The sequence below is a fragment of the Pocillopora verrucosa genome, chromosome 10 (assembly GCF_036669915.1).
Source record: "Pocillopora verrucosa isolate sample1 chromosome 10, ASM3666991v2, whole genome shotgun sequence".
In the NCBI taxonomy this organism is placed as follows: Eukaryota; Metazoa; Cnidaria; class Anthozoa; order Scleractinia; family Pocilloporidae; genus Pocillopora; species Pocillopora verrucosa.
The window spans coordinates 20292657-20305772 of record NC_089321.1 but is presented as its reverse complement, the minus strand read 5'-3'; the positions used below and the strand labels follow the sequence as shown (position 1 = coordinate 20305772).

The 13116-nt window shown below is 41.2% G+C and overlaps 1 protein-coding gene across 2 annotated transcripts; it reads right to left on the bottom strand.

Annotated features, from left to right (window-relative positions):
- Positions 1 to 1351: 1351 nt before the first annotated feature.
- On the bottom strand, positions 1352 to 11173 carry LOC131774852 (gamma-aminobutyric acid receptor subunit beta-1). Of its 2 annotated transcripts, none has more exons than XM_066173104.1 (9): positions 11065 to 11173; positions 9693 to 9778; positions 9430 to 9497; positions 8898 to 9115; positions 8534 to 8616; positions 5159 to 5305; positions 4329 to 4543; positions 3549 to 3761; positions 1352 to 2448 (listed from the first exon to the last, which is right to left on the bottom strand). In XM_066173104.1, exons 1-9 carry the CDS (start codon positions 11130 to 11132, stop codon positions 2185 to 2187), a joined length of 1362 nt encoding a protein of 453 aa, XP_066029201.1. In that variant the 5' UTR covers positions 11133 to 11173; the 3' UTR covers positions 1352 to 2184. The 2 variants fall into 2 exon arrangements, with proteins under 2 accessions (XP_066029201.1, XP_058946922.2); XM_059090939.2 differs by having other exon boundaries at positions 9693 to 9781; positions 11065 to 11172.
- Positions 11174 to 13116: the final 1943 nt, after the last annotated feature.

Genomic DNA, 13116 nt, shown 5'->3' with positions numbered 1-13116 from the left:
GATTAGTTTTCTAAGGTTCATTATTAATGAAATGGAAAGTATGAGAAGACTTACCGTAGACAAATCAACGCCCCGTTGTCGGTGAAGTCAGCAAAAAGTAAACAAATCCATTAAATTTACGAACCCTGACAATGCTGTGTAATTGATACACACAGCAAGCGATAAATAACACAATGGAAAGACCGTTATTTCACTGCTAACTCATTTACAAACGTTTGTCAATCGCTCACAAGATGCATTATATTGAAGCGTTTGTACTTCACAAAATTAATCAATTATTCATGGTACTAGAGACCTAAATTTGCAAAACATTTCGAGGCCTTTGAAAAAAACATGCAGGGTTCCACTTGAGTTTTCTTTCTTTTAATTTTTCTTTTTTTTTCTGGGTTTATTCGGTCCCCCAGAAAAAAAAAACTCACGAAATGAGATAATTCGATTAAATATTCTCCTATTTACGTAATGAGTCTTCGATTGTCCTAGTGTCCTTGTCGTAAACATTAAAAGTGGTTGATTAAAACCACATTAAATTACTCGCAGCAGGTGGAAAGTGTTATCTCATTTTACATATTTTCCCAAAGAATTCATCTTATAACATCATCTTATGAAAACAAACACAACAAAGCACACCCGCGATGTACCAGTCAAAGCCAAGAAGAGGGAAATTTGCAACCACATTAAAGTGAACCTCGAAAGAGTTAGCGTGAACTGAGTTTGTGCTCCCTTACCCTTACCTTTTAGTGCGCGATCATGTGAAGACATTTTCATTCTTTGAATATTGAAGTAGTTGATTTATTTTTTTCTGTCTTAAGATAGGAAAAAGAAGTGAAAATCATTGATAATGCTACAAATTCGTACTTGTGTCAAACGAAGATGAAGGAAGTAAACCGTAAATGCAATTGAACCTCCGACAAAGTCCTTGATGATAATCAGTTTATCATCCTTAGATATTCTTAACATGTCTTAGGCATGTGCAGAAAAGAGAAAGTGTAGCAACTGCTCCTTTTTATATTAGGACCGGTCAACATATTCTCAGTTAGGAGAAAATTGGTCAATGATTATGGTTGTGAAAGGAAAATTAAGTATGCAAAGCGAAAATTTGTTAGCTCAAATAGAGCCTGTAACATAACGTGACAACATGTTAAATCTACGCTGTGTATTGTATCCCGTAGATCTAGATATGCCGTTATCTTTGATTCTAACGGCAAGCATTTGCTATTAACGGAATTTAGGTTAGAGAAAGCAGGGGTCAGTCTTTTATGGCTTTACCAAGGGAGTCTTTAATATGAAAATACCATGTCAAGTCCCAAAGTGTATTGACAAACATAAACAGCTTTACTTTACTCTCCTTTATTTGTAAGGTTAAAGGAAAAACAACTTATATTTTACTACTACCTCGATCAAAACGCTAAGTAATAATGTACACCACTTTTATACACAATTTATGTGGATTTTGTTGATGTTTATCGACGTAGTGTTTTCTTTGTTGTGGATACGACCCCTGGAGTAAGTGTTTGCCTTCAGCTTGTCAGTGTTGAGGGTGATCGTACCTTGTACCAAAAAAAGCCCCAGGCTGGATATTTATCAGAACTAGTAATTTGGCTGTAACATCACCAAACCATCATTTATTTACCCATGATTATATCTAAACAGTCTTCATTATTTCATCGCTTTTTTCCTTTCAGGATCCCTTACTAAAGAATAAATTTATGTTTCTAATAAGAGATTAAAGCAAATATTTGCTGAAACTCCGTCCTCCTGGGCAAACGGAATGAATATGATTATTTTTCAGACGTTAACTATGGTCAGAATGGATTCTTAGCTCAACATTTGGCAGTTCGATTTAGTTACTTATAAACACCCACGCACGATGAGACGTAGGGGAAGGATTATCCTTAGGTAGAGACACATCTATTTCTCCACTAAGGGATGTGGAGAATCAAGCAAGAAAAGTGATCAAATGTTGGAGGCAACATGTAACGAACTAACGTCCTCTCAGGGGATAGTTGTTACAACGCTTTGTCGCTTCATGCCACGAAACCGATGTAAGCTCTGTTTTTACGTGTCAGTACGCCTCTGTGCTGGATTGCTTGTTCGCTTGTTTATCTTTCTTTTCGATCAAACACTTCTCTAAGAGGAAAAACTAACGAGGCGAAAGGGAAAGAAGGCTTTGAACAGCCAAAGCCTTTACAATACTGTATCTTTGGCGATAGAAGTCCAGTATATGAGGTTAAAAATACCAAAACTGACTGGAAATAATACAAGTGAAATTTCGTCCACTGCCAGAACACTGGCCTCTGTGTACAAATTCTTTCTCCATTTCTCGAGGCTCAGCCATTTGTTTTCAACACTTTTATCTGCAGAAGGATCACTTATCATCAGCTCTTGCTCCATTTTTGCAAATTCAACCATCTCCAGCTGCGGGCTGCAGATCTTGTCTTGCTTATATCTCTGTGTAATGAACAAAAAGAAACAAGAATGGCAACTAAGGGAGGTTGTAAACGATGGTAATGAACGTCTTAGTTTCAAATATGTAGGATTTTATAATTTATAAGATATTGCAAATGTTCCTTTTCCACATTTTAAGTAAGAATTCGCTCAAGCGCAATAGATAATGCCGAATAATTGATGATTTGTTTTGCTTAATTTAAAAGTGCACATGAACAGAGGATCAAGTTTGACTTGTGCGTTAAGGACATCCAAATCCGCACTTAAAAGTTATTTCAGTTCTTTCTTCCTTGTTCGATCACAAGGCCTCTACATCAAGCATGCTTTATCTTTAATAATCATAGCTGTTACAATTTCCTTATATGTGATTGGTGCATTAGCTTCTATATTTTTCATTAATTATTCTGCAGAGATGCAATCGGACAGTGGAATCAGACAGTCGGCTGTAATCGGACACCTGTAATCAGACAATTAAAGTGGCTAAATCATACTGAGTCCACTCAGCTACGTCCATCAATCGCACATTCGATTACAACGACCATAGCAAACAAGTACAAACCCTACAAAACTAGGGAATTTCCAAAATGAAGTAATTTTTTACACGAGATATTGGCTCTACTAGAGATATTTTCTGAATTAGATGGTTTTTCTCATTTGGAGTTGTAATGGTGTAATTAATAATATTGATAACAGGACTTAGTGGCGATCAACTCGGTCTATAATCATACTCGGGATTGAAAAATCACCCGAATGATTACATTCCGAGTTGGATTCCATTCGGTCCTGTTGCCATTACAAATTTACTCTAATGCACTTTACAACAACTTAGGGGGAACTTGATAAGACTGCATTGAGCAGTTTACAATTTCAAAGGAAATTTGCAGGCGCCCCGAAGTTCTGGAAATAAGGTTAGACCACAACACTGGGAGCTACATTCACTACTTTCTGCGACAAGTCCATATTTTCGTTTCTTTTGTAACTAGTTAAGAAGGTATAATCACGCTTGGGCTTGATTCGTACCTCGAAGAAACGACTGAGTAAGGAACGTGGATAGTAAAGAGATTCGATCTCCATTCCATTAGAAAGACTGGAGTGTTTCTTACCCTAGAAACGGCGACATTCCCATTACTGATTGCTCTGTTACTGCAAGAGCATTTTGCAATGTCTTTGTCATTGTTCTTCTGGTGATTGTCGGATTCTTTATATTTTTTCATTCTTCTTGCCAGAAACAGCACCAGTGAATATTCTATCAAACTTGCGAAAACGAAAAGGAAACATCCGATCAGGTATTTGTCGATGGTTTTGACATAGTTCACCTGTATAGAGAATAGCAAAGGAAGACATTAGTGACGAGCTACATTGACGAAAAATCTACCATCCTCAAGATATTAGACATCCTTCCTTTGAATGTAATGCCTTGCAATGAAAACTAAAAGCAAAAGTCAGTCTGGCAAAGCATTTATTTAGCTTCACTCTCACGTCTGATACACTCGTGAACAGTCAAAGCCAAGAGCGTTATCTTAACTAAACAAATTACTTACTTCGGTATATATATTTCTACTTAATTCACCAACTAAAGCTTGTTTTCTATGGATGCCGTGTATCTCATATATAAATTTGAGATGGAGTAAATGCTTAAATTGACTTAGCGATTCTGTCTTTCTAATATTACAGTAGTAGAATGTTCCAGAGCATTGCACCACTGTAACTAAAATTATTTTTGAGACCGTAAGTCCACGGGAAAAAGGAACGTTAAGTTTGTTTACAGATACCGTTAGGAAATAGCATGTTTCACTTCGTATAATGGATTTGGACGAGAGATACTAGAACTTTACTCGCTTATTCGAGTTAGTTAGATTTATCAAGGATCGTTCATATTTTACCTTTGGCATGGAATTGTTGAGTAAATTAAGAATGGTAACAACGGTTAGGACAGAAGTAACTCCCAGTGTGACACGCGCAGGAGGAGAACTGCGGGGCAGCACGAAAGTGATCCAAGAAATGATAACGATCAATGCACATGGGCCATACACGTGGATTACAAAGTAACTGGACATTCGTTCAAACGTAAATGTTGCCTTTATACCCGACCAGTTACCTAGTGGGGATAAAAAAAGAGAATTGTCTTTCCTGGGGAGAAATTAAAACTTAAATATTTTGATCTATACTTTTAAAACGGGATCTGTGTGTCTTTCTTTACTTCCAGTACGTTTTGTTTAGAAACATCTTTTGGGTTCTGACGAATGGTAATGTATAGTTGGGATACTTGTTAGGGGTCGTGTTTTGAGCTAAACAAAATGATAAAGATTACTTTTCAGCCATCTGTGACTGGTAAGCCCTTTCCACGCTTTGCCTAACGATTTATTAGGTGGCTCAGCGAGAAATCATTGACGTCATTTCCTACTCCCTGTCCCTATTATAAAGGCCTCATCTCCAGACAAGTCGTTGCTACGGATGCGAAAGGCCGACAACACTTTACGCGTTGAAGTGTAATCAAGAAGGGACACAGGAAGACGAGACATATTTCGGTGCGCAAGACAAGTGAAATCATGTGCCCAGCTTGTTTAAATAATTAATTGCAACCCTAGAGCTTTATACCTTTTGCTTTCCAATGTTATAATCTGAAATTATATCGACGAAGTAGATACTGTTTGAAAATGTTGCCACCTGTATAAATTAACTTTGACTAAAAATCCTACCCAGTCACACTCACCGACTACGTATTTGTTGTAGGTCTTTTCCAGACTGAGCTGAGTTAATCGGTATTGAGGCAGCATTTTGGTGCTTCCGGGCACAAATGACATTCCATCTGTGAGGTCATTCTCCCATCTGAATCTGATGTGGTCAGCACTATAGCCATCTATCGATAAAATCATATCAGCGTCAAGAACATGAGAACATTGTTTTCTCTCAGTCATTCTTATAATCATTGAGGTGTTGCTAATATTTCTTTCTTGATTGCCATAAAGCCTATTACTTGTTATCGTTACTAAGAAAAATTTAGGAAGAAGAAAAAGTGATTATTGACATACAAGTGGCGCTGCCAACCCAAGTCACAAGAATTGAGTGCTTCCACAAGTTAATGGCTCCACTATCAATTTTGACAGCCATAAGATTAAGAAAATCTCCACTGTTCACTGCCTACCCCTTTTGCCCCAACTCCTCCACCTTATTCCACTTTCTCCTTCCACTTCTCCTTCTCTGTCCTCCCACTTCTCATTCTCTGTCCTCCCACTTCTCCTTCTCTGCCCTCCCACTTCTCCTTCTCTGTCCTCCCACTTCTCCTTCTCTGTCCTCCCACTTCTCATTCTCTGTCCTCCCACTTCTCCTTCTCTGCCCTCCCACTTCTCCTTCTCTGTCCTCCCACTTCTCCTTCTCTGTCCTCCCACTTCTCCTTCTCTGTCCTCCCACTTCTCCTTCTCTGTCCTCCCACTTCTCCTTCTCTGTTCTCCTACTTCTCCTTCTCTGTCCCCCCACTTCTCCTTCTCTGTTCTCCCACTTCTCCTTCTCTGTCCTCCCACTTCTCCTTCTCTGTTCTCCCACTTCTCCTTCTCTGTCCTCCCACTTCTCCCTCTCTGTCCTCCCACTTCTCCTTCTCTGTCCTCCCACTTCTCCTTCTCTGTCCTCCCACTTCTCCTTCTCTGTCCTCCCTCTTCTCCTTCTCTGTTCTCCCACTTCTCCTTCTCTGTCCTCCCACTTCTCCTTCTCTGTCCTCCCACTTCTCCTTCTCTGTCCTCCCACTTCTCCTTCTCTGTCCTCCCACTTCTCCTTCTCTGTCCTCCCACTTCTCCTTCTCTGTCCTCCCACTTCTCCTTCTCTGTCCTCCCACTTCTCCTTCTCTGTCCTCCCTCTTCTCCTTCTCTGTCCTCCCACTTCTCCTTCTCTGTCCTCCCACTTCTCCTTCTCTGCCCTCCCACTTCTCCTTCTCTGTCCTCCCACTTCTCCTTCTCTGTCCTCCCACTTCTCCTTCTCTGTCCCCCCACTTCTCCTTCTCTGTTCTCCCACTTCTCCTTCTCTGTCCTCCCACTTCTCCTTCTCTGTCCTCCCACTTCTCCTTCTCTGTTCTCCCACTTCTCCTTCTCTGTCCCCCCACTTCTCCTTCTCTGTCCTCCCACTTCTCCTTCTCTGCCCTCCCACTTCTCCTTCTCTGTCCTCCCACTTCTCCCTCACTGTCCTCCCACTTCTCCTTCTCTGTCCTCCCACTTCTCCTTCTCTGTCCTCCCTCTTCTCCTTCTCTGTCCTCCCACTTCTCCTTCTCTGTCCTCCCACTTCTACTTCTCTGTCCTCCCACTTCTCCTTCTCTGTCCTCCCACTTCTCCTTCTCTGTTCTCCCACTTCTCCTTCTCTGTCCTCCCACTTCTCCTTCTCTGTCCTCCCACTTCTCCCTCTCTGTCCTCCCACTTCTCCTTCTCTGTCCTCCCACTTCTCCTTTCTGTCCTCCCACTTCTCCTTCTCTGTCCTCCCACTTCTCCTTCTCTGTCCTCCCACTTCTCCTTCTCTGTCCTCCCACTTCTCCTTCTCTGTCCTCCCACTTCTCCTTCTCTGTCCTCCCACTTCTCCTTCTCTGTTCTCCCACTTCTCCTTCTCTGTCCTCCCACTTCTCCCTCTCTGTCCTCCCACTTCTCCTTCTCTGTCCTCCCTCTTCTCCTTCTCTGTCCTCCCACTTCTCCTTCTCTGTCCTCCCACTTCTCCTTCTCTGTCCTCCCACTTCTCCTTCTCTGTCCTCCCACTTCTCCTTCTCTGTCCTCCCACTTCTCCCTCACTGTCCTCCCACTTCTCCTTCTCTGTCCTCCCACTTCTCCTTCTCTGTCCTCCCTCTTCTCCTTCTCTGTCCTCCCACTTCTCCTTCTCTGTCCTCCCACTTCTCCTTCTCTGTCCTCCCTCTTCTCCTTCTCTGTCCTCCCACTTCTCCTTCTCTGTCCTCCCACTTCTCCTTCTCTGTCCTCCCACTTCTCCTTCTCTGTCCTCCCTCTTCTCCTTCTCTGTCCCCCCACTTCTCCTTCTCTGTCCTCCCACTTCTCCTTCTCTGTCCTCCCACTTCTCCTTCTCTGTTCTCCCACTTCTCCTTCTCTGTCCTCCCACTTCTCCTTCTCTGTCCTCCCACTTCTCCCTCTCTGTCCTCCCACTTCTCCTTCTCTGTCCTCCCACTTCTCCTTCTCTGTTCTCCCACTTCTCCTTCTCTGTCCTCCCACTTCTCCTTCTCTGTCCTCCCTCTTCTCCTTCTCTGTCCTCCCACTTCTCCTTCTCTGTTCTCCCACTTCTCCTTCTCTGTCCTCCCTCTTCTCCCTCTCTGTCCTCCCACTTCTCCTTCTCTGTCCTCCCACTTCTCCTTCTCTGTTCTCCCACTTCTCCTTCTCTGTCCTCCCACTTCTCCTTCTCTGTTCTCCCACTTCTCCTTCTCTGTCCTCCCACTTCTCCTTCTCTGTCCTCCCTCTTCTCCTTCTCTGTTCTCCCACTTCTCCTTCTCTGTCCTCCCACTTCTCCTTCTCTGTCCTCCCACTTCTCCTTCTCTGTTCTCCCACTTCTCCTTCTCTGTCCTCCCACTTCTCCTTCTCTGTCCTCCCACTTCTCCTTCTCTGTCCTCCCACTTCTCCTTCTCTGTTCTCCTACTTCTCCTTCTCTGTCCCCCCACTTCTCCTTCTCTGTTCTCCCACTTCTCCTTCTCTGTCCTCCCACTTCTCCTTCTCTGTTCTCCCACTTCTCCTTCTCTGTCCTCCCACTTCTACTTCTCTGTCCTCCCACTTCTCCTTCTCTGTCCTCCCACTTCTCCTTCTCTGTCCTCCCACTTCTCCTTCTCTGTTCTCCCACTTCTCCTTCTCTGTTCTCCCACTTCTCCCTCTCTGTCCTCCCACTTCTCCTTCTCTGTTCTCCCACTTCTCCTTCTCTGTCCTCCCTCTGCTTTTTCTCCCCCTTTCCCACTCCCTGTTCATTCTTCTGCTTCTCTTCATTCTCCCAACACCCTTCTCATGGCTCCTTCTTCTCTTCTCCCTCCAATAATCTTCCACCTTCTGTTTCGCAGGTTTGTTAGTTTTGGATAGTTACTGTCGTTGCTATTTAAGTATACAAGGACTTCCAAAACCAGACTTACAACTCTCAATTGTTAACGGGCAATGTTGAGTATCCATGGGAAACTTTCTTAGATTCATAGGACAGGCTGCTTTTATCGTCAGCCTGCAAAGATAAATAAAGTAAGCCAAAATACTGCCTTTTTTTGAACTCTAAACTACAACTACGTCTAACACCCACAAACATTTTCAACATTGCTTGTGTCTTCGATCGCTGACAATTTCTGTGCTGCTTACTTCGTGGAGCATCTTACTGCAGGCTCAGCTGGGGTCACAATCCTTACTCAGGTTTTTATTCCCCGCCCCTCCCTCCGCAATAAAGATCATTCTTTTGACCATTCTTATGGCTAAACATTCCTCTCAGCTTGGTCACCACGTGACTATTACCTAGCGTTGTAGTAAACCATCCCTCCTGGTTTGATCATAATCATCACATTGTCCGTGGTGACTTTATGGAAAGAGCCTTGCTTGGCGTTCACAAAATACGAGTCTGGCATCCAGATACGGTCTAACACAAAGTTGCTAAGAAACATGGTTTGATTGAGGCCGTGGTCAAGTCGCTCGTCTCGCCACGCTTGACGCAAAAAGATGTCCAGCGAAAAATCCTGTTTAGAAATCAAAAGCCAAAGAAGGCTCTTAGTTCGCCCTACCAGAGAGAATTGCGTATCATATAGATGATAAGTAAAGGAAATGTTGTAAATGGATACTTGAAGCCAGGAGTATTCACCTTTAGTGCTCCTGATGCAGCTCATACAGGTTTCGCCTACTTATACAAAATAAATTAAGGCAGGTCATAAAGGATTCCTTTGCGCTATGGTACTGCAGAACTTTCCTTGTGTAATCTATGTATTCAAATACGTCTTGGCTGTCAACCACGACATAAGGCAATGAGAACACTTATTTACGGTTGATAACTTACCATATCCATCACATTAATTGCATCAATTGAAAGAACCCAGAAGCCTACAGTCACATCTACAGGCCCACCTGTCAATCAATTATTTCATTAATCAATTAGGCTGTCGACTCTATCCACAGGGGAAGCTGGCTCATTACAAACTGTTCCTCAGGGAAGGACTCTAATAGATTTAAGCGGTAAAGTTTAATATACTTTTTTTTTATAATAATCAGAATATCTATCTACGAAACGAGAAGAGGAGGAACGCTATCAAATATACTTACCGTTATAATGGGGTCTTAACCGCGAGTCGTAGTTTCCCTTCATTAATAGTCTGTCAAGAATTTCAGACACGGTCTTGTTTCTTGAACTGCTGTTGAAGAGAAGTAATATCAGCGAGGTTTGCGGTTTGGGACAATTTCCAAAGAGCTAATTTCTGTCTGTGCTGTTTAGCTATAGATCACAGGTGACCACAATAGCTGATAAAAAAAAAACAATTCACACATAGTTCTGTATATCATGCCCACGCACTTGTCCGTCCTGTTTCATTGGTTGGTTTGGGTGTCTCTAACCTCCACAGAATCGGAGCCTGACATCGTAAAGATTCTAACGGAAAATTGTTATCGTGAAAAAAACATTCTTAGTGTCTTCAGAGCAATGGATAAAAGAGGAAAAGTTTCTGAGGAAACTGTGGTGCTGCGTCTGCGGGGAGTATATGTTGAATAAGATAGTTTGGTTTCATCAACTGAGTTGATAACGTGAATTGGCCTCCTTGAAGAGTTAATAAGCTGACTTTTCGAGCATTAGCCCTTCGTCTTTGATAAAAACAAATCATCTGTTCAGAGCAATGATTAGTGATAGCTGAAATTCCAAACTTAAGATACGAGGATATGAATAATAAAAATACGAGTGAATTCAGTCCTTATAAAATCAAAATTGTACTTATCAAAAGCGTTTGTTGCGTAAGCAACTACAATAGAGGAGTTTCTTTGTGAGCCTTAACGCAATAAACGAGAACGATACACTACTACAGTCGATTAACTAAGGACTTTCTCAGTGCAACTACTCCGCATATTCTGTAGTTAGATTCGATTCTGGAACAATATGGTGAAGCAGGTGTTTGAAAATTTTATACTTAATAAAAAGAGGCAAACAAGATGCATTATAATCTCGATTAGTGCGAAGACCGTATTGCGGTAGATTCCGTGTACTAAGAGGTCACCATACCAGATTCAAATGAGGGACACAATTTTTTTCATACCATTCAAAGTCTACTTCAGACCAAACAAATGAGCCACATGTTCAAAATTTAAATCAAATTAGAGGTAAATATTAAGTACTCCGGCTTTCTCGATGATGAAAATTACAGTCAAGCTAAACGTAAAAACAAAAATTTCGGGCCATGAGTGAGAATACCCTTTTTGATGTATCACCACAGAGCTATCCGTATTTATCTTGACCACCTTGGCGTTACACGAGCAAATGATAAACACACCAACCGATAAACCTCGTTTTATGAGAACTCGTCTTGGTTTTGCGAGAATGACTTTACATGGAACAATATATCTGAAAGACTGCTGTAGCGTATTCTTTGAAAGAATTTTTTTTTGGAAAAATCGTCAAAATAAATGTGCTAAATTCAAACGAATAACCTACCTGGCTCCAGCCATGTAGAGAAATTCACAGAGAAGAGCCACCAGAGAGAGTTTTCTAAGGATTCCCATTGTGAGCTAAAATATTGACAAAAACGATTTAGAGGTTGACAAATTGTAGCATTTTTGTTAAAAAATTTTCGAGGGGCTTCTAATGCTTTAATTGTGAAGAAATCACTATTAATAAAATACTCTCGTACGTAGGGTAAATAAAAATACCAAGGCCAATGAGAAAGCGAGTTCTCTGAGATACAATAACAGCGATGAATTATTGATGTAAAGGAAAATTTGCACGTTGTGTTAGTAGACAAATCAACACATTACTTGGTTTAAGCACACAATAGCAATTTAAAGTTGAATCATCTTAGTATTTTAAAATTAGATTCTTGGTAAAAGACAGGGAGGATGAAAGGCACAAAGGAACCTCAACCAGAAATCGCTTCTGTTTGGATACTCTCTTTGAGAGAGATGTTTTACTCAATTCAATAAAATAACATGAATAATTGACTCTCTTTACATGAGATCCCGAGTTTAAAGATATCATGCTAGAAATCTGGCTGGAATAAATCTTAATTATCGCCTCGGCCTCAACGGAGCAATCATTTTAATTTCTGCTTTCAAATCTCTGATGTCGTAATTGCAACGCTTATTTATTCATATCTCTTCGCTGTCTTATCGAAAGTTCATTCTTTGAATGGTGCTCTTGGCGGGAAACATCAAACGTAACCAAAAAATAAAAATATTTGAAGCAAAATCAGTAGGTAACCGATTTGCATACCGAGTGTACCTGTTTTAGTTTCAGCGGGAGTACTTCTATTGCAGTAATTATGTTTTTCCAAGCGCCAAGGCAAGAATGCTACCGCATTTATTGGAGAGACGACTTTAACGTCTTAGACAACTTTAACGTCTCTAGCGTAAAAACGGCCATTGTAACACAACAGTTCCACAGCATCCTAACCAATTAATTATCAACCGCTTCTTTGCCTGATTTTACAATTATTTTTAATTATCGTTTTGCTTATACCGAGGAAAAACAACAACAACAACAAGAAGACATCATCCAAGCTTTTAAGATCCCACACGTTCATTCATGTCAACAAAAATTCAGATTCAAAATATAGTACTTTATACCAATTTGTAGAAATGTTGACTAAAAGGCGCGCTTGAAAAAAAAGAGATAGAAAGAAGAGAAAAAAGATTAGAGAAACCAGCAAGTGTTACTAATTTTTTTTACAGCGCACCCTTTCAACTTAAATCACGAAATCATTTTATCATCACAGCCGCATCCCACATGTGAATGTTTGTTCTTCAGGCATGCACCAGAATTATGATTGGATAATTGATAAAGGTTCCGATGGTCATTTAGTTAATTTTATCCTGCCCTATTGAGACTGTCTTTTGATCGTCCATGCAGATGGAATTGTGCCCACACAATTGCAGAAACTACTGTTATTGGCTCCCTCGCTAATTTCATTATATCCAAAATTTAAAACTAGACTCATACACATTCGACAGTGTATGCAAGCTAGCTGATCACCATTACAATATAATTCATATCACTCGATAATCATTTCCTTGACGAAAACATACGCCCGTATCACGATAGAAAGATTAACCTTCTTTTTCATCGCATTCGTACCTGTACAGAGCGGCAACGTTCCGAAGTTTTTACAACTGAAGTACTGTACTTTTCACCTCTCTTAAGCGGTCACCTCTACTCAGTGGTCTTTATCCATGATGGTAGTATTGTTGACGCGTTTCGTACATTAAGTGGTCGATTATGGAATAAAATCACGTTTTTTTATCGTTCCTTTGTAATTTATTTATTCTGTGGAACCTGTATGAAGCGGTCATTCCCCGTGGGTGTCCGCTGAATACAGGTTTTGACCGTATCAACCTTAACCTTGTTCCCTTGAGCACCGGCAAAGTTGGCTTTCAATCGCTTTCTATGAGTGTACCGGTGAGACTCTGCACACCCACTCCCACAGGCAACCAATTCGCCAACACCAACGTAATATGTCATTATGGCCCTCACGAATCGCGGGGTCTCACATAA